Source organism: Frieseomelitta varia, unplaced genomic scaffold, assembly GCF_011392965.1.
Source record: "Frieseomelitta varia isolate USP_RPSP 00005682 unplaced genomic scaffold, Fvar_1.2 scaffold_996, whole genome shotgun sequence".
Classification (NCBI taxonomy): domain Eukaryota; kingdom Metazoa; phylum Arthropoda; class Insecta; order Hymenoptera; family Apidae; genus Frieseomelitta; species Frieseomelitta varia.
Window position 1 is genome coordinate 85,762 of NW_025110807.1, and position 22,645 is coordinate 108,406.

Consider the following 22,645-nt stretch of genomic DNA (forward strand, 5'->3'; position numbering starts at 1 on the left):
TGATTGCGGACCATAACGAGTGACCGAACCGTATAAAATAATTCGTCGCTTTCTTTTCGAACTCGTCGGTATATCACTGGATAGAAATTATCGAGAAATAATAAATTTATTATCTGTTTTGCCTATTTGTTTTACTTAAATATACTTAAAACCGAGAAGATATTACAATTTTGGAACAAAAAATTCTCAACATCATTCCAGCATCATTCCAGAGCAAGCGGTTAATAATAAATTACGTTACAGACTCGTGACAGCGTCGATATTTCCGCCAGCCAAAATTATTCTTCCTTTCATTCAGCCTCGTTTCCTTTCTCGCTGGCCGCACGAGGAGTTCTCGCAGCCTGATACCCTTTTCTTGTTTACGGACGCGTCGTGAAACGTGCCGTGGCACGACACGATACGGCCCCCGGTCCGTGGACATACGATTCGAAAGCCGGCCATTCTGAATGAGTCTAAGTTTAGTAAACCGACCAACGGGGCCAACGTGGCAGCAACCGACGCGTATGTACACGAGGAACGTGTGTGTCGCAGGCCAACGCGCGATACACACCGGGAGGGCAGAAGCGTGAATCGACAGACGATCGCGCGAACCACGCGAGGAAATTATGTTTACCGGCTAACAAAACGGATGGGCGGATTTAATTGAGCAGTAATTGTCGACGATCGTTTTCTCTCTTTCCGTTTGGTGTAACAAACCAAGGTATACATCGTCCACGAAACGATTAACTTTGACGACGATAACACCTCTGGTTAATCGCCAGTGCTACTCGAACGAGTTATCCTTCATCCGATTGATACGATCGATCACTCAGATAGAAAAAACTGATTGCCTACGTTGAGCGGAGTTTCAGAGCACGAGCTTCGTTAGGTCTATGATAAATCGTCGCGAGATGTCGTTTCCACTTTTCTTGCACTTTTTCAACTGTCGTCGTCTAAGTCTTTTTTTCCTCCCCTTGATTAAACGATGTGTTGGATAAAAATTAGAAACTGGTTGTAACGTGAGATCTACGCAAGACGCGAATGCCTGTTAGTGGATGGAAGTATTTGAACATTCGAAACTTTTGATTTATATATTTCGAATGGAAAGATCAATATTTCAATTGCCTCAATAGTTGGTGGCATCTTTGACACCAACTATCACACACTGTTATAGATACTTGAATTTTTTGAAATTTCATTAAATTACAAAATCTGGGTGGGAGGCATCGTGTATTATTATATTGATCCATAGTACCAATATTTAAAAAATCGAACTCGATAATACGAACTGATTGGAAAGAATTGGAAACGAAATGTTGATCTTCAATGACTTGAGATAATTTGCTAATTTTTCTAGCATTTTCAGGCTAGCTTGCAAATTTCACGACTATTTTGATCCAAATCAAATATTTTCACAAATATAACTAAAGAAATAATCTTGAAATAATATTATAACAGGTACATTTCTCGTACTTTAAAATTTTTCACAAAGGCATAAACATCTACGGTCTTTTATTCGTCACGATAATTTCAAAATGTTACAAAATGTTTTATGTAACACACAGAGTATACCTACCCACGCATGAAAGTTTTCTGCGACAAATGCATGCAGATATACGTGTATGTTGCAAAGAGAGAAAACGAGACTGATCGATTAAAATGGAGCGAGGAAATGACGAGAATATTTGAAATATCACATGCTCTGGCTCGACTACTTAATAACGAAAGTGCAAGATCAATGTCTACGATATATTCCAAATATATACAGGGTGTCCCAGGTTTTTCCCGCCAAACTGCGAGAGCTTATTCTAGAGACCAGAAGAAGAAGAAAATGTTGTATGAAGTTTGCGAATTGACGCTTTGTTAAGGAGACGTAAACAAATAATGATAAATAGTTACTCAATATTTTTCAAGTCTCATTTCAAAATGATGTCCTTTTGCTCGGATACAAGCTTGACATCGATGAAAAACTGAATTCATTGCTCTACGCAGTGTCACGGTATCTTGTTGCATTTTTTTATAAATACGCCGCACAAGATCTTCGTATGAAGTCACTTCGGTCGAATAAACCTTTCGTTTCAAAGGTATTACTCCATAGGTAAAAGTGTCGAGCGGTGTACGATCAACACTTATTTATCAACACTCATTCCCAATTATAAAACAGGAGCGACCGAAATACTGAAACTCCGGCAAAATGCTAAGTATCTATTTTCTTATTATATCTCTGCGAATGAAGCGTTCATTCGCAAACTTCGTATAATATTTTCTACTTCTTTTGACCCTTAGAATAAGCTCTCGCAGTTTGGCCGGAACACCGTGTATATTTGTATTTATACAAAACGCAAATAACACGAGTCTTATTAAATTCTTCGAACGTTTGTCAATTGGACGGAGCTTTGAGTGGAAAAAAAAAAAAAAAAAAAAAAGACACGATGCTCGGAGGAGTTTCGATCTTCACGGTTTTCTCCGGTTGAGGATGAATATTTCCGTGGAAGACGGACGAAAGGAGGAAAGGAAAAGGGAAAACGAAGCGAAACGAGAGGAGAGGGGGGGAGTTTCGGTGTTGGCATCCTCGGGAGCAGACACAGCGCAGCGAGTGAACGCGTGAGACGGGAACCGGAAGTCTATTTTCGTGAGCGGCACCGATTTAGAAAGCTTTATAGTTTGTACGAGCCGGAGCGGCTAACAGCCAACCCGTCGTTGGTGTGACTCGCTTCTTTGAGTGCATGCACAAATTGAGATTTGTGCGGCGATCTTTCTTCATTGCTTTTCCTAGGAGCTATCCTAGTACCCTATCGTGTACTCGAATGTACAATCTCCCCTCCCCGCCCGCTCGAAAGTCCTTGAACAAAATACCGCACTTGCCTCTAAAATTTTGTACGAGAAAGACTGTACAGCGTGCACGAATTAACAATCGCGACTTTTTAATATTTGATGACCTGCAGTAAATGATTGAACGTCAGACATAAAATAATGCCCCGAGACTGTTGGCCGAGGATGTACAGCATGGAAATTTTGCTCGACAATTGTTAGGAACGGAAATCTCTATCTCGATTATGCGTCAGACGTTATTTGTACAGATACAATGGATACAATATATCCCTGTTTTTTTTTCTATACGAACGAGAATCAAGTGTGGAAATGTTTGAGAATCAAGTACAGAAAAATCGGAGTTGGTCGAGTGAAATCTCATCACGCGAACTGGGAATCATTCGCTCGTGACATTCGAGAAATTCTCTGAATTAATCACTCGGCGTACGAATTAAATGGAATTCGACGTGACATTTATTTTTCATTCTAACATTTGAGTGAATTTAACCACTTGCGCTGGGCAACTGATTGCGGACCGTAACGAGTGACCAAACCGTATACGATAATTCTTTCTTTTTCAACTCGTCCGGCATGACACTCACTTGATAGAAATTATCGAGAAGTGATAAACTGATTATTCGCATTGCCCTGGGCGATACTTAAATACACCTAGAACTGAGAAAATATTGCAATTTTGAGGGAAAAAATTCTCGACGTGCGTGGCATTCCAGCGCAAGAGGTCAAAATAAAAATAATTTTTATACTCTTGCCGTATCAAGGCGTGTAGAGACGTCGATTGTCGACTTTAGATTAGAAAACGCATGACGCCTTTCCAGACGTCATTCTACGTCAACAGATTGAAAAACATATACCAAGGAATACATCAAAAGACCTGCATCGCATAATGAAAAAGACGTGTGATACTGAAAATGTCAACACGTGTATTAAGAACACGCACGAACGTATTAGGAGAAATATTCGCGTATAAATATACGTGAATTTTAGTACACGATCTTTATTTCAAGTCTTATACCGTGCCATGTGTTCGAACGTATTCTTATTCCTTGTGCGCTTGATATATTCAACAAAAAAGAATTTCTCGAGTTACATTAAAAAGTATTCAACAGGCAACGAAGCGTATCGTGCTTCTTGTCGCGTACGGCTGCCTTATCGCGAAATACATACGAAATACATACGATAAGTTCGGCCGAGTTTATATTTCAATGGATGGCTAATCAGTTATAAACATTGGCCACGTGTGCGATACACTTTTGATCTATCGGCTACTTAATGAGTCGGACGGATGCGTCGATGAATGAAATCCCCACTATCAGCGTCAATGTCCTTCCTTCGTCGACGCGACCAATGTCATTCAACGAGCAATCGTTTCTTAAAAAAAAAAAAAAAAAGAAAAACCTTGACTACGTGTTTACTCGTTGCGTTCCGTATCCGATAATCTATCAGTTTATGTCACTAAATCCTATCGCTCTTACATCGTCGTTGCGAAAGTGTAAGAAGATAAATTAATTAATAAAACAGTGACACAAGAACTTTTCCCAGAACAACATCGGGCGGAGAATCAGGTTTGCCGGTTGCCGTTATCGATTCGTCCCGACGAAAGCGTTTCACGCCCCTTTCTTTTCCTCCCTTCGTGTCACGCGTTGCGTCGCTCGTTTTACGAAGTTAAAATTTGCGAGCTTTCTTACTTGTAAGTATGTGCAACGAAAAAAATCGGACGATACAGACACAGTAAGCATTTAGGGAGTAGGACAGTTTGACTTAAAAATTACGAATACTTTCGAGGGCCAGTGAAAAAAGAAGTTTATACTTGATTGACATGAGCTTTTGTGGTTTATTCCAAAGCATTATGAACTATAAAAGGCAATATTAAAAAAGAAAAAAGGAAGGCTCTTATTTAACCTTTTAACGGCATTTTACATAACTTTTTTTTTTTTACATTGCCTATCGGTGTGCATGATTCCAGCCAAACAGGATTAGTTGCAACAAAAAGGCAAGAAAAGTTCGAAAGTAGACAACATTCTCTAGGGATTGACGATCCAACATTTTCATTCCTATGAAAATTATGAAAATAGCAGCTATTTGTTTTTGATGTACCGAATTTATGCCAAAAATTTCTACGTTTCTTGTTTATATCTTTCGAAATTGATAAAAATTAAAAAATCTTAGATCGCCAATCTCTAGTAAATGTTACACTAATGATACGTACCAAGTTTCACGGTAATCGGTTGGTTAGATTCCGTGATATCTTGCACACCGTTTCTAAAAACCTAGTTTCGAGAAAAACGCGTTTAAAGTTTCGGAACGTCATTTTTCATATGTATCCTTTACTTACTTTTTTTTATTTATATATCGTGGCTCACAGTTCTTACAATTTACAACTAAATTGAACCCAAGTCCTCTAATATTCGATTCACCAAAAGTAACATTTGAATCGCACGATTTACGCTGTATAACACTGCTTAAAGTTGCAAACAGCGATACAAATTCAATTATTCTGTATCCGCGGATTTATTATTATACCCCAAAATAAGTCTCGGACTTTTCCTATCTTATTTCTATAACACTTCAAACTATTATTTAAAACAAAAACAAAATCGATTTTTTGAAAAGTTCGCACTGCCTTAAGAATGATAACTCGTTCCATTTGTACTCGTACCGATTTAACTTGGTACATACGTTCACATTTTCTTCGATGTTGGTAAAAAATAAAAGCAGACAACTGCAATGAAGTGACAGTCTGCTCTTAATTTACCTGCACGATAAACTATGCGAGGTCTCAAAGTGTGTGAAGGTCCGAGCGAAGTGTCTCGAGCGAATGAACAAAATCACGTTCATTCAAGTGAATGGAAAAAGGGTCAGACGTGAGAGAAATCCGAGAGAGAGAACGAACGAAGACGTGTTGTCTGAATATAAAAATGATCGATATACTGTTCAGAAAAATTCCATTTTTGATTCTTCCTCCTTCGTTTTCTTTTTTTTTTTTTTAATTTTTACAATGTTAACGTTGAAGGAGAGCGAAAGTGCGGGGGAGGTAAAATGACGGGACGAGTGAAGTGATGGACAACCGGGGGCATTTAAATTCGATACATCGAGAAAGAATCCGGACATTGAAAGTGGCACGGTAAGCGTATTCTGTTCTGAACGAGGAACTCGACAAGATTCGCTCTGTTTCGTCGACGAGGCGATTATCGTCCGTATTCGTCGTTAGCAGAATTAATCGCGAGCCCGGGTAAAATGATCTACTCGACATTGGAAACTCGACATCCGGCCAGCCGCGTTTCTCTCTCTCTCTCTCTTTCTTTCTCTCTCTACCTCTCTTTACCTCTCTCCTCGCCTTTCCTACGTCCTCTTTATCTCTCTTCCTCTCGCGTCTCTCTTTCCGATGCTATTCCTCTCTTTTTTTTTCCCTTCTTCCTCCGTTCGCTACGATAGCAACGTTAACCAGCTGCCTACTTACTTAGAGAAACACGACGGAAAGAGAGAGAAAGAAAGAGAGAGAAAGAGAGAGAGAGAGAGAGAGACTCGACGGAAGAAGAACGAGAGAGTGAGAAACGAGGAGAGGGGAGGGAGAGAGAAAAGTTGGAATGAGGCGGAATACGCGCATACTAACGCATCGATGCCACTTACTCACCAACCACATCCCGTCTTTCGGCCTTCCGGCTTGTCTGTAACTTTCGTGGAAACGCCTCTGGCTTCCTTCCGGTCGTTTATCACTCGGTAGACGCTCTAAACGTAGATACGCTTGTCCCACGTATGTTCGTTTCATCCCCACCCTCGTACCTCGTCTCGTCACCCTTTCCTGTCTCTCCTCATCTAATCTTCCTTTCCTTTTCTTCTTCTTCTTTTCTTTTCTTTTTTTTTTTTTTTGTTTAATTCGTTTCTCGTCGAGAGGCAGCATCCATCTGACACGCCCCCTCGTCATCTGTACATTTTGACCTTTTTTCCTAATATTAGCCGGCACGTTTTCCCTTTTTCGCGCGCTCGATCCGTCGTTCGCAAAATAAATTCGCGAACAGTCTCGTTTGTCGCCTGTTCGCCAATACGCTCGCGAAAGTATTCGGACACTGGTAGAATTCTCTTGCGGATGTTTGCTTGAAATTGGAGGATAGTTCAACAACAGCTCCGTTTGTTATCTGTTTGCCTACTGTTCGTTTACGAAACATGTAGCGGCATGTACGAAAGCATTCGAACGTACCGTGTATATTATATAAAACGTTTTGAGGTTTCATCAACAGTGTGAACAGTTTAAAAGAAAGCCACGAGGTACGAATAATTACTCACCATAGTAAATATGGAAAATTATTAAAATATCATTATTAAAATATAATTAATATATATATATATATTAAAATATTATTAATATATATAATTATTATGTATATTATTATTATTAAAATAATTAATATATATATAAATAAATATTAATATATATAATTAGTATATATTATTATTATTAAAATATTATCAATATTATATACATATAATTAAAATATTATTATTAAAAAATTATCATTAGAATAATTCGATTTTCTCGACAAACGAGGGTTTAATGAAAAAATTTCACCCCTTCTTTCCGACACATCTTTACACGTCTAGAATCGCTTTCTAGTTGGTTGACCGCCAGTCGCGAGACACCCCGTAGTTGTCGGAAATTTTTACAAGCGATTTATCCCCGATGTATTACATACATATCTCGAAGAAACGTGACCCATTTCCTCCCCCCCCCCCCTCCCCCCAATCTTCCTCTAATGTCTCCATTTCTAGCGCGAAGCCGAAAAAATTGTACAGCTCGCGCACCGCGTTCGATAATGAAACAACACGCTTAGTATTCCGTTCGCGTGCTCGTTAATTAGCTTCCCTCGCTTAGCGTCCCGCTCGGCCAATCCGCTCCGACGTGTTAATTTTCTACCCGCAATCAGTAAATTTACAAATATATTCTGGTACCTGCTGCCGGACGAGAAGGAAAACGAGGGGGAGATCGAGCGTAGAGAAAGAGAGAAAAAGAAAAGAGGAAGAGAGAGAGACGGGAGAGAAAGGAAGAACGTTACGAGCGGCCTTCCGCCGGAAGGGGACTCACACACCACGGAGTTTCTAGTTCCTGTCACTCCCGGACGGGACTATAATTCGTGATGGCTCGAAAATCTTCTTCGAACGTTTCCTTGATATAATTATCGTTCGAACGTCGAACCACCAACCGACAGGAAGTCGCGTTTAAATTCGTAACGCCGTTCCGCTAATTATGCCCGGAGCCCCGTTACGGCATTAAAAATCATAGTTACACGCGTTGCAACCTGCGTTGTAACATTTCTTCGTACGTACGAACGAACGAACGAACGAACGAACGACTGTCTCCGATTGAACATCGTTTCGAGGCACACCAAATTTTTAACTACGTTTTTACAACGTGCGATAAGTAGCTCTTCCTCTTCTACGAATAGAATGTCTACAAGTTTTATCTAGAAGTTCAAGGCGAGAAGATCAAAGTCAAATGTGTTTTACATTAACCAGCATCGTTCGCAGCATTGTAAACGATTGTAGTAATTTACACTAGATTGTTGAAATGTTTAATTTTACATTCTAACGTTCTCTGTCTCTCTAGATAGAAATTATCGACGGAATTCAATTCGATTAAAAGTTTGAAAATTAAGCGACCGAGCTGTAACGATGAATGATACTAGTTGAGAAATTAATTATAGGTATATTTCAATTGTACACGATGTGATAAAATAATAATCACCGTGCTTTGAGACTGATTTTCTTAGTTTCCGTCGGAAACAATCATATTTTATATATACTTCATTCAAATAAATTTAAAATATTAAGTAAATATTGAATTTTTTAACTTATTTTTATATATATATACAAATAAGTTAAAAATTCAATATTTACTTAATATTTTAAGTTTATCTGAATATTTACTTTATACTTATTTAATATTTAATATTAGGTGAAACACGAATTTTGTCAAGATTCAGATAATCTTAAAATAAAGACGGGTGGAAAGGAAATACCCGATTCAATTTAACGAGAGAATATTATCAATACGAAAGAATATTCTTAATCTTTCCGATCGTGTACGAAGTAGTACGTGGAATCAAGGCGAGGATGTTTTTACATAAAACTTTAATGGTGGACTTTCACGCACGATAATTCACGGGCAGATAGCGTGTTGTTGAAGCTGCGACGATAAAAGAGCCTTTCGTCTTTCGAGACCTTTTGCCTAGACGGCCTCTTTTTCACCGGCTACTTGTCTAACGCTGTTCGAGTTTCCAGCTGTCGTGACACGACTTCGTGAAAGGGACTGAAGCATCGTCGACAAGGGGAGCGTGCTTTAACGAGACACGATCGATCTACCCTCGCCCGTATCGGTCTATTCAGCCGCACAGGGAGGAGAGAAAAAAAAAAAAAAAAGAAGAAAAAATACGATTCCAGGTAGACAGAAAGTTACCAGATAAGCGTAACGTACTGTCCCTTGCCTTTTGTCATGCAATCGATATCTTCTTTCCTTTCTTTCTTCTTCGACAAGACTGATTTCTTGTTATTTCTTCCAATCGTTATCGATGCATTCATTTATTTCCTTTTATTGAATCGAATTGACGCACGGTGTAAAAAAATTTTTTAAGACATTCCATTTCTTTGATAAATATTTCTACTATGGTACAATGCTGTCAGATTTGCGTTCCTTCAAGGAAGTTTGATTACTTTCGTTCTTATCGTCGCGACATATAGCTCTTGACGCATCGCAGTTCAGGTTGTCAATGAGGAGAGTTATTATATTAAAAACTTATTATGTTAAACTTATTATTTTAAGTACGTAGCTGGTACACATTTGGAAGTTTTCGTCTATAATGTTTTTATGTTACTCACGGAAAGCACGTTTTTTTTTTATGTTTCTGAGAATCGAACAAGATGCATTACTAACGATCGAGGCGATCGAACGTGGAGAAATCTACGATAGCGAACATATCGTGAACACATACACACGTACGTAAGTTCGGGTTGTCGAGCGACGAGCAAGAACACCAGCAGCCGGCTAGAGAAGAAGGAGAAAAAGGGACAAGACGAATAAAAGGAATAGCGGAACGGCAAGAAAACGGCAGGCTAAAAGAATCCGCCGGATTTCCGCTCGACGTTAAAGCGCCTATCGAGGCCGTTGCGCAACGCGCGTATACGCCCGATAACGATGGAAGCCGTGGAAATGACTCCGACGTTGTTCGTAGATATTATCTTTGGAAACCAATCGGATTTTCCGTCGAATCCAATAGTCATTTCCTGCTCGTTAATTCGTCGTTTTCATCGAAACCACTTTTTCCACTCTTTTTCCCTATCTTTTTGTTCTTTTTTTTTTTAAGAAATTTCAATATTAACGACTTCTTAATTACTGTAATTTGACGGGCAGCGTGTAAGCCAACACTTAAAATTGTGTAACGAAATTCCACGTACGAAATGAGCAGAGAACGTGAACAATTCACATTTGTCGATCGATACAGCGAGACATTTTTGCTTTCAAGAATATTATTACGGGCGTGGTCTTTGGGTTTTTTTTTTCTTTTTTTATGTGGATAATGACACGTAAAAATTGCAGGTCAGACAGATTTTTCGCTTTAAAAAAAAAACTTCAACTAAAATTGCGAACAAGGCTGTGGCAGATTTGAGAAAATAACACAATAAAGAAACACAGTTACATAATTGTACGTTTAACACGTGGAATACGAAGATGAGGAAATTCACGTGATACGTGAAAATAAAATGTTTAAGGTAGAGTGGATACTCTTCAAAATAGTCAGCAGATAAGACAGTTCTCTATTTGCGTTTTATTATTTGTTTCTTTAATTATTTTAATATAGATACCAATGCACACGAATACGCCTAGTCCACAAGTTAAAATATCGCTTTTCGGAATAATAAGTGAAACCTTTTGCACAACGGTGTGTACAGCGACTGATGAAAAATATCTGCACGAACAGTACATATTTATTATAACTCTATTCATTGTATATGCGAATATATGTTCGTGTCATACTGTAAATATATGATATTATGAAACTGAAGTAAAAGATACTTTCACGTAAATATTATAACATTATATTATATTATATGTTCGTTATATTTTTATTACACGTATTATGCTCATAATATCATATTATATGAAATGATAATTTTTCACGAATATCAGGAGAAACGAGTTAATAATTTCGTCACTTATTGATGCCTTTGAAGACATTTTTTTAATGCGTTCTGAGACAGTTTGACAATCGACAGCCCACGAAACGGATCAAAATTCGCGCGATGCTTGCGGAATCACGTAGAAAGGCGTGTCTTCTTTTACCAAACGAGCTAACGTACATACGTTCCTTTCACGGCATGCCTCTCGTTCGCGAATACAGATCTGTTGCAGATTCGACACGTCGACTTCAGAACTGACCTAGCCTGACCCTGCTTACCAAATCGTGATACCCGACATCCGGTCTGGATCATCGTTTGCTAATAAAAAGCAACGCGACAATCGGAAACACCCAACCAGATCTATTCACTATCGTTCACATGCGTCCGATATCAACATGTGTCTTCTTACGCAATTGTGTACGAACGTCGAAATCGATAAAAATCCTGTATTTTTTTTCTTTTTTTTATCTGTTAGGAAACGAAACAAATAGGTCGATTCATCTTGTACGATAAGGGGGGCTTAATTTGCGCAAATATAATTCGACGGAGCGTGTTTCCGTTACATATGTCGATGAACTATGTAAAATAACAATATATGTATGTATATATAATATATATAAAATATGATATATAATAATTTATAATATATATATAAAATATGATATATGATAATTTATATAATATATATAAAATATAGTATACAATAATTTATATAATATATATAAAATATAATATATAATAATTTATATTACATATATATATATATATATATATATATATATATATATATATATATAATATTTTTTCCAATGATAGAAACATTAATATTTCTTTAATTATGTTAATCAAGAAGAACGAATAATACTGTTATAATAATATCGATAAATTGAAAAGAACAGAGAAGTAACGATCTTCTTGCGATAAATAAATATATAAAATTAAGTTACTTGTTGTCCAAGAAATTCGAAATTAATTACTACTTTGAAAAGGTACAAAGGCGAAAGAGCAGTTAATTGGTTCGCGTTAAATGATTCATTCAGAGATCACATTGATTAGCTCCATAAATTAGAAAGTACAGAAGAAAACTGACGACAGTACGAACAACCTTAGAATTCACAATCAGTCGCGCGATTTCCTCGCGACGAATGATCCAATAGATGCGGATCTCATTCGTTTCATGAGAACTGAGCATTAACCACTTGCGCTGGCAACTGATTGCGGACCATAACGAGCGACCGAACCGTATACAATAATTCGCCGCTTTCCTTTTGAACTCGTCGATATCACACGATGTCACCGGATAGAAATTATTGAGAAGTAATAAATTTATTATTTGTTTCGCCCGTTTGTTGTTTCACTTAAAACTGAGAAAATATTACAATTTCATATGACAAAAAAACGCACGTCATGCCAGCGCGCAAGAGGTTAATCATACGCTTATGACGTTATCCGTGCATTTGTCATCTTATGGAATCATTCGTTTCCTCGAACGAGAATCGATTATTATCGCGATTGCGTGATGGAAGGAAGAGATCGAAGGAAAAAAATTGAAGTTGATCGATCCAACTTCCGACAGGTTCTATCATTGATACGCAATGTCTCTAGCAATGGAATTTCAGTCAAAACTGAAAGAAAGGCGAAAAGTCAGGGCAATGAAAAACAAACAAAAAAAAAAAAAAAAAAAAAATCAGGGTAGGGCCGAAAGAAGCGTATTTGGAGTCGAGGACGCGTGGGCCAGCAACGTGGTCGGAGACTGCTTTCTACGCGCGGGCGAGAAATATGTACTCGTTGCACATGGGTTATACAATGTGTGCGCGACGTGTTCGCCGCGAATTTTACGCGTCGCTATCACCCACATACGCTTCGATATTATTGAATCGAATAATTTATGCCCGCATTTGCATCTGAAACGTAACCGCCGAACCGAAAAGCGCCGAGCGGCCGACCAACCAGGCCAGGCTTCGTCGCCTGTCACCTCTTATACGCGCGTTTCTTTCACCTCCCTCCTCGTGTTTTCTTTTCCTTCGCGAACACGATCGTTTATTAAACGCGGGGATATCTCGCCGTCGATTGTTCGTCGCGGCCGGGAGAAATATTGGAAAACGGCGAAGGTGAGATCGAACAATTTTCAACGCTTGTCGTCGAGCCACGCTCGTTGTTAAACGATCGTGCAGTATCGTAAGTTTACTTGTGTCAAATGACAGGCGTTATTCACCATTCACCCGCGGTGTATAAAGAAACATAGAGATTTCTCTATCCGTGTTCTGCTTCCTCGAATCAATCTCTCTCGTGGTTGTATCGAGCACGTATTAATTTTCACTGAACGAACGCTGATAATACAGAGAGAGGAAATGCCCGGAGAGTTAAAATGAAATTCGTTATCGCTAGTTCGATAGCAGATACTGTTTGCTATTTCATAGCAGTAACCAGAGGAAATTATTCGTCAGAGTATTATAGCATTGTTACTTGCGAGAGAGAGAGAGAAAAAAAAGACTAATTAATTGCAAACTAGGAATATAATTGTCATAATATTTTCGTACTGCTGTAAAATAAACACTGAACGAAGCAACAAATAAAACTACGATATAAAATTTTCAAAACGTGGTCATATGGATGTGGTTCAAGTAAAATAAACACTTAACGAAGCAACGAATAAAGCTGCGAAATAAAATTTTCAAAACGTGGTCACGTGGATGTGTCAATTTCAAAATATCGCTTAAATCTCGTCAAGTCTAAAGTTCAATTAACACTTATTATTTCTGGAAGTTATTCTGCTATTTATTTTACCAATTTTTATACAACATCTCCTCTGCGTCTGAGATATGATCGTTCAAATCATTTTCTCGTTTCTAATATCTTAACTTAGTGAATTTTAATTCCAAACGAAGCTTATACGAAACACCGTTCGGCTTGCTCGTGTGAGAAAGGAGAAACCAAAAGATGATTGAACGGTCCCAAACGATGAGAATGAAAACTGTGCGAAAGAAGAAGAAGAAGAAAAAAGGGAGCAAATTATCCAAGTAAAAATCGACGTTCGTGTTTGACGAAATAATTGAATGTTGTCAGGCCAATAATTGAATGTTCGTTAAACGAGCAGCAGGGATACACATGTCCAGATAAATCAAGCAGTTTCCCACGCAGGAAAATTCGAAACGATGTTGCGCAAAAGGAACGCGACTATTCGGAGGCGAGCACACCGTTTGCCTAGTAAATCATTTCGGCCAGCCGCGTGGGTGTGCCTCGCGAGAATATACTTGGAATTTTTGTTTACGGGAATTTGCAGGCTGCTAATGGCATCGCGACGCCTACGAATCCGAGGCTAGGCAACCTGTAATGTTCGCGTGCTACCGCGTATGGCGAGACTGCAAAGAACAGCTACCCACCAATTTACTCCTACGAGAAGCAAAGAGAGAGAGAGAGAGAGAGAGAGAGAAGGAACTCGATCGTCCATGGGACCCCGGGCTCGATTTCCATGAATTTTTTTCTTCCTCTTCGGGATCATTTCATTCGTATAAATTATGTCGTTGTTACAGTGGACTTTCTCTTTAATCGTCCAATGTTTGCCAAAGGAACAGATCGAGAGTTTTCCAGAGTAATAATGAACTTGGATGTAAAGCAGTCGATAATCGTTGTATGTCAGATTTATCGTCACAGTTGAGTATCGAGAACTAGCTTCGCAATGCGACGTATTCTCAATACGTGTTTGTCAAACGTTATTTGTCAAATCTACATTTATGTACCAATAAATGATACTGTCGGATTAACTCGTCGTTCAGACTGGCTGGTTAAGAGAGAGTCTATTGTACTCGTTCGTCAAAGTGACAACAGTGAGACAAAATAAATAAGTAATTTGTACGCAGACAGAAATGTTTAGAAATTTTATAAAAGGTGGCAGTTGTTATTATTCGCGACGCGTATTTTTCAAATTACCACGAAAGTTCCTGTGATTTCATAGAAATCGTTGTAGTCGATGTGCTTCAAAGAATCAACCTTTAAGGTCTGTCATCAAGATACGAGTTTCTAGTTTCTAGTTCTCAGCTTTTCATCATTATCGCGTCGTACGTTGGACGACTAAAGTGTGAAACTTGTATTAGGAAATCATATAAATATAATAGAAAAGGTTTATAACAAAGGTAAAGAATACTATTTAAACCTTTGAAAATACTCTTTTATAAATATAGACCGCGAATTCTTATGCATTTATGTGAATAAGATATGCAACAATCTTGCACTTGTTGCAATATTTTCTACTTCCCTGACTGTTTCGTTAATCTTCGGGCAATACATAAAACATTAACGTAGAAAATTTTCCTATTACATCTCGCGCCGAAAATATTTGCTCTTGATTTCTCTATACACCTAGATCGTAAAAGATAATGAAGAGCACCGTCAGTGCATCAACAATCGAAATTTTACGCGAGGAAAAAATCACAAAGCTGAAGGATATCGATTGACACGAGTTGCACCTAACCCAGGGAAAAAAAGAGAGAAACCGGAGGAAGCCGGCGAGGTTCGTTTATGCGTTTGATCGAAACGATCGATCGAACAACTGGACCGGCGTATTTCCCTCGAACGAGTTCACCTACGCGCGTTGGCAAAGAGAGCTCTCGCGCTCGAGCCCGCAGAGAGCCCCTTAAGGATCCGACTGAAATTCGCTTGATAATCGTATTCACAGCCAACGAGGGGAAAAAAGACGCGCGGCTACCGTGACGAGAGTTTCGATTAAATCTTCGACCAGAGGTTCTTTCTTTTTCTTTCACCGTGCAATTACAGTCGCACGACAGAACTTTCCTTGACAAAAGAGTATACTCCTACGTTACCAATGGTTGCAGAGCAATTTTTGACAAACTGCGGGTTTTTATGCGTTTCAAAACTTCTGCGAAGGTGTTGCAGGAAAAATTTATTTCATTTAGACGTTTCTACTTTCCACAATAACTTTATATGTTATTCTACAATGACATAAATATGAATGATAAAATATTATTCTATAATAACATTTTATAAATTCACGTCCGTGTAAAATTTAAATATAATAAATTCGGCAAATTTTAATTTCATAGTATGTAATAACATAATAACATATTATTATATGATATATTATATGATTTTATATTATATCATATATTATATATTATTATTATATTCAACATTTAAACTTATATGTTTAAAAGTTAAATTTATATATTCTTACTTTCTCATTCTTCTGTATTAAGTAATGCCAAGCGGCTATTCTCAAACACGTGTACACGCAGCAAACAAACGTTGTAACAAAATCTTCAAACGAATCCCGAACATGAGTTACCCATTTCGTTACATTTCACTTTTCGGATATTTTTTTGTATGTCATCATGAAAACCCGCAGTCTGCTGATAACGTGCAACGCGTTTCGAGTCGAAGAAAGGCGTAACCAGACAGGCAAATAGGAGAACAGAAGTGAAATACTCACGTCTTTGCTGGGCACGCAAAGCGGTGTACCTTCCTTCACGATCCCGGCTTCCACCATCACGCCCATTACGATAGGATCTCGAGAGTTGAAGATGTACTGAAAACAAAAACGAAGACGTCCTTTTTGGCAAAGAAAATTCTATATTACAGCTCGAGTGTGGCGACACCTATTTCTGAGTTACAGTTTTTACGTATTTGATGCAAAGACGGGCAAAAAATGAGAAGCTTTTCATATGCACCTGCGGTAAGATACGAAGCTTGCATGGGAATACGGCGATATGCTTGTTCTCGTCTCGTTTACGCTGCTTCAGCTCTTCTCTGTACGCGGTGAATTTGTCAAAGAGGTGGTAGATGATGTCTGCCTGGAAAATTTTAACCCCCAGCGAGTCGGCCAATTCCTGAGCGTCTCTCTCGATCTTCACGTCAAACGCGAGGATCGTGGCGTACCTACAAACGTATTAACACTAACATCAGCTAGAATTCGATAAAAAAAAAAAAAAATAATTCATCGAAATAAGCTACGAGCTACTCACTGACTGTCGTGTTCCAACATGATAGAAGCCTTCATGACATCCTTCTTAACTACAGGACCGATACGAATTCCAGCGTACTGCAATGAAAAACAAATGATCAATCAATACGTTTATAATATAGCGTAAGAACATAGCTGAATCAATGATCGACGCAGAATTGTCGATATTTTATAAATTGTAAATGACTGTTGTTATTTTACACTGTGATTCGAAGGTCTCCGAAAGCATTGAAAAATGTTTCTCGCGATTAGGTCCACCGTGGTCTTGAAGATCGAAGTCTCTCCTTTTCAACGACCCCTCGAAACTTGCTGTACGATTCTTTCACTGACCTTTGAATATTACGATTGAACGACAGCAATTTCTGAAAGGGTCGTTGTGAAGAGGGAGTTTCAACCTTCGAGATTATGGTGGAAGAAATTTTTCAATGTTTTCAGAAACAAAGCCTGAAAAAATGTTTGCAATTTGTGAGAATAAAAGTATCCGTACTTCGAGAAACATGAATTGAGAACGAGGCAGAGACTTTTACGTTTTAAAATAACATCAAGTGGTTTGTTACGAGATTTTTATGCTTATTTCCAATTATGCTCTTCTTTTGCGAATTAAGATTGAAACGAGGATGATAATTGTACGAGTACGTAGTGTACTCGGTGTCGAGTGCTCCTCCGGTGCTGAAACGGAGAGCAATCTCGATTCGGTCGCGCACACACCACCAGGAGTTCCGTACTTGGAAGAAAAACAAAATATTAAGGCAAAGCATAAACCACTGTCACCGTAACATAAATACAGCGGAATGCTGCGTGAGTAAGCGTGTGTCTGTTTGACCGCAAAAATAACTAGTGACGCATGCTGTCCGGATTCGGCTTCGCCGATGCGACGAGACACGACGACAGCGTAGAAATAAATGCACCGATGCACCTACAAACAAGCTATCTCGCGGATACGAGGTCTAATTATCCCTCCGATCGAGGGAATTTCTCAGGATGTACGTCGTACAACAAAAAATAGTGGAGAACGTAAAAAATATTGGTCGAAGGATAAAAGAAAGTTGTAACGAACGAAGAAATTTGTGTTTTACTGTTTTAGAGCAATATAATGAATTAATGTTACTTATTGACGACAAGTTACAAGTTGTGTCAGTAATGTGCTAATTAAATTCTGGTGAACAATAGCAGCAAGTTCGGTAATAAAGTAAATAAAGTTGTACAAGTGAATTTTAATATTTAATTACAAGTCAATTGATAGTTCTATCCGACACAAAAATTATTAACATTGATTCTGGATGAAAGAAGTCTACTGTAATTTCTCAATTCGTTCATGTCATCAATCAATAAATTATTATGCAAGAAGATGTACAAAAATTTAAGAACCAATGCACTGTTCTATTCTAAGCAATGTTACGTCTTTCGTGAGTAAAATTTGCAATTTCCATGTCTCTACTGTACAACAGTAAAAAGTTAGATTCACAAATAAAAAAAGTTCCAATAAATACGAAAGCTTAAAAATCAGTAATCTTCTATTCAACAGTACAAACTTCACTTTGATAAAAGGTTCCGATAGATACGAAAGTGCAGCTAGATTTGAAACAACAAAAGTGTCGGTGAACGTGACGGACGTCATACTTAAGGATTCCCTGCCATTAAGATACCAGAACTTTCCGACGATAATGTCCGACTAATTGCCAGTGGATAATGCTAGTATCTACATTTATGAGTTAATTTTCGAGGTTGGACGAGCAACGGGCTGATAATCATTCATCGAAAACAGGCAGAAACGAGGAGGAGCGAGGCGGGGAAAACAGGATGAGTAGGAAATGATGGGTTGCCGAGAATTTTTTGAAGATAAGACAGCTTTTTTAAGACTTCCGGTGAGTCGCCGCATTCCGATATTAGGACGAGATATGGCTACTCTTTTTGAGTGAACCGCCGTAATACGTTGCAACGAAAGTTCTCTTTGACAAAAACCACTATTATCAAATATTTCGACGAGCATGCGTCATTTTAATTTATCATCATGTGAACAAGATTAATATAAATATATAATATAATTTGATTTGAAATCACAAAAATATTTGTAATTATGTCGCAGAGGATATCTCAAAATTTCATTTTTGTTGCTTTCATTAACAATACGAATGAAACAAGATAATTAAACACCGATATCGACAATTGATAATTAAAAATCAACCAGATTACGTGGCATTTATTGCAAATTACATTTAGTAAAAGATCAACACACAAAACATGGATAGTTGTGATTGTAATTGTTAAAAATAACCCCATTAAATATTGATGTGAATTTGTGATCTCTGATATATATTAAATATCTTCTTATTTTTATATATGTTTGCAGAGTTGCTTCAATCTGTTAATGTAATGAAATTCATGATGCGTACCTAAAATGTTTTGTTTCTACCGAGCGTTTAAATACTTTCATGAACTACTGTATCTTCTCATATAAAGATATAATTTCATAATTAGATATAATTTTAGAAATTACGCACTTGATTGCTGAAAAGATCATTTTACAATATAAACTCTCAAATATCGCCACCAAGTGCGATAAAATTTTGCACTTGAAACAATGCATTTTCAGAGATTCGTGTGACACTTTGTAAAATACACGAACAACCTCTTACTCTTCATTCTACGTTTAACAAACTCTTGTTTTCTACTTCCTGCACTTTCCATTCCTCTGGCACGGACTTTAGTCGTGTCAGAGGTTCGTCGTTCGGCGTTAAATGACAATGGCAATAATAATGGAAATTAAGAATGAACAAAAAAAAATGTGATTCTCAACGGGGACATCGAAGGAGCAAAAGAAAATCGTTATGAATGGCCCTTTAAAGTTGGCAGCAGCGGCAAACTTTGTGAAACCCGTGACCTTTACGTAATGAATGAACCGACGGCGATGAACGGGAGGAAAAAAGAAAGAAAAACGTGGGCCAATTAGAAGGCACTGCCGCTCGATAAATGAGCCTACTCACCGAAACACCGAGAGCTAGTCATGTTTCATTGATGAACGGTGAATTGTGATACCATCCGGTGGAATAAGGTAAAAGGATCGAGTAGTGAACGAATGAATGGAGGGAGGGAAGGAGAAAAAAAAAAAAGGTATAGCGTGGGAGGTGGTAAGAGAGAATCAAGAGAGCCATCGCTGGTCAGGAATGCAATTAACGACGTGTCGAATATCCGTGTGTGTTCTGCGCGTTAAAATAAGAACGAAGAAGAGCAAAAGAGACCGGAGGGTCTAAAAATACGTAGTACGTAAAAAACAAAAAAAAAAAAAGAGAAAAAAAAAACGTACGCGTTGAAATTCGAATAGGTCCGAGGAAATGTGTTACGCTTTCCGCGAAATCTTTAACAATAATAATCGTCGTGTTACGAATGGTTCCTTGAAACCAGTGGTGGTATTCTTGAGGCCGTTTGTTTTAAATACGGCGGATAATGTTAAACAAAAGTCGATCAATGAAAAACGAATATTTCCTGTTTGCGAGAGGTTGGAAACTGGAATCACCGTTCGAAGAAAAACACGTTGGAATTTGACGAACATTAAGGCGAGAACTGTCAACGATTAATGTATGAAACTTGCAAGGAATAAACTTGCGTTTATATTTGTTTATGTAAATAAGAATAGCGAATGATACTTACTATAATAATCTCTAAAATGTTAGCATATTAACAACTGTGTCATAAAATACACGTGTAATTTAAAAATCCTATTATCCGCGATAAATACTGAATATTCGAAATAAGAAGTGCTCTAAGACTTTCGCGAGCGTGAGTGTGTATACTTTGCGAAAACTCACTTTATAAATGTGTGAGAATTGATCAAAAATTGACTACGACTTTGGTAGTGTCGGTGTTTCTCCCGAAGGAAATACTGAATGAACATCGGGAGGAGAGAAATATACGAGCGAGCATCGAACTCGTCAGAATTCGCAAATAGCCTCGATTTGGCAATAGGTTCGTCCGAGCGGAACAGATGCGCTATCGAAGAAAGACGCACAGGGAGAAAGAGAGAGAGAGAAAGAGAAGGTGAAAGAGGGAAATAGAAGAGAACAAAAAAAAAGGGGGGGGAGAGAGAAAAAGGCGGTGAATAAAAGGGAGAGGAAGGTAGGGAAAAAGGGAAAAGAGAAAGCGGAGGGAAAGAGACAGAGTTATGAGAGAAAAGACGGACGACAGATGTTGCCAGCGAAAGAAATGCTGGTACAAACCGGGAGGAAGTTGAGAGCAAGTCGAGAGGAAGAGAGAGAGAGAGACAGAGAGAGAAACAGAGGGGCCTGAAGGAGAAAGAGGGACGCTTCCGGCATTAAAAACCGGCCGGCAGGGCACGGATCCTCTTCAACCTCTTGTCATAACCGCGGAACGTTTCCCGAACGAGGAAACTCTAATTTATTAAACCTACGCCTCCGTTTAAACTAGAGGACCCCGTTTCACGCGCAGTAAGAGAATCCGAATCTCAATCCGTGTGATTTTTAATACACGTATCCACGTATATTGTATTATATGCTTTACACAGTATTAGTATCATATTATAATAGTGTATGATACTAGTTGTGAGATTATAGTTTAAATAATATAAATATATAAATAGTATATATATGGTATAGTATATAAATATGGTATAGTATAATATGGTATATATGGTATATATAGTATAATATGGTATAGTATATATATATGGTATAGTATAAATAGTATAATAAATAAAACTGAGAATGTTGAATGATACAAAAATGCATTGTACATGCATTAACAATTGCATTATAAGATACAGCTTGAACGCATGCAACTTGAAAATTTTATTAACTACGATAATCGTTGAATATTAAAAATAAAAAAAATTCCTTGGACTTTTAAACGAGAGTTCAAAAATTATTGGGAATTCCCGGAACTAAAGAGATGTATTTACACTATCGTCCATAAATATTTGATCACTTGTTGTTAGAAGGATATTTTATTCATAGTGATCGACGTTGAATATCATTTCTATCATGGATTAGAATATTTATGTGAATGTAGGAGTGTAGTTCAGGTACATTCGTACATTTTGTAAAATGTGAATGATCAAATATTCACGGACATTAAAAACTATAATTAAAGATATCTACACGTGCATTAAGAACACGGATCCTTAAATCCTTTGATACAAGTTTTAAATGTCGCTTGTATTTTAATAAAACTTCAAACCCGCGATCTCTAGTTTAAATTGCGCCTGACATGAGAAAAAAAAAAAAAGAAAAAAAAAAGAAAAGAATTGATTGATGCGTAAATTCGAGCCGGGGAAAAACGACACGCGGACGCGCGAGTAATTGTCGGTTATATGGAATAATACGGAATAATTTTCTACCATCGTATAATTAAATCGTGTTAATCGCGGTGGAAACGAAATTCGATAACCATCTAACCACACACCCGCGACAGAAAGTGCCGTGATCGACATTGCTCCCCATAAAAAACCAACAATCTCCGCTTTTCTTTCTCCCACTTCTCTCGACTCGTGTCCTATCTGTTGTTATCGATATCACGATTGTAATTCGACGACTCGTTCGCTTCGTCGCTTCTTGTTTTACATCCCCGCAGAACGAGGGAAACGAGTTAAGTGGACTGTAAACGCTCCGCGAAACGAAACGCGAAACATCGTGACAATCTCGCCCGTATCGCAAAGCGACGGAGAGGCTGCTGCTCTGT

The 22,645-nt window shown here is 38.0% G+C and overlaps 1 protein-coding gene across 1 annotated transcript in view; it reads right to left on the reverse strand.

The window, feature by feature from the left end:
- The window catches only part of LOC122538417 (eukaryotic translation initiation factor 5B-like), a 28,396-nt gene extending 10,928 nt beyond the window's left edge, over nt 1-17,468 (reverse strand). Inside the window, exons 1-4 of the mRNA XM_043672464.1 lie at nt 17,442-17,468; nt 16,956-17,032; nt 16,662-16,869; nt 16,424-16,519 (exon numbers count right to left, since the gene is read on the reverse strand). Of these exons, the coding sequence (XP_043528399.1) occupies nt 16,424-16,519; nt 16,662-16,869; nt 16,956-17,032; nt 17,442-17,453 (393 nt within the window). The 5' untranslated portion in view covers nt 17,454-17,468. The remainder of the gene's footprint in view (nt 1-16,423; nt 16,520-16,661; nt 16,870-16,955; nt 17,033-17,441) is intronic.
- Nucleotides 17,469-22,645: the final 5,177 nt, after the last annotated feature.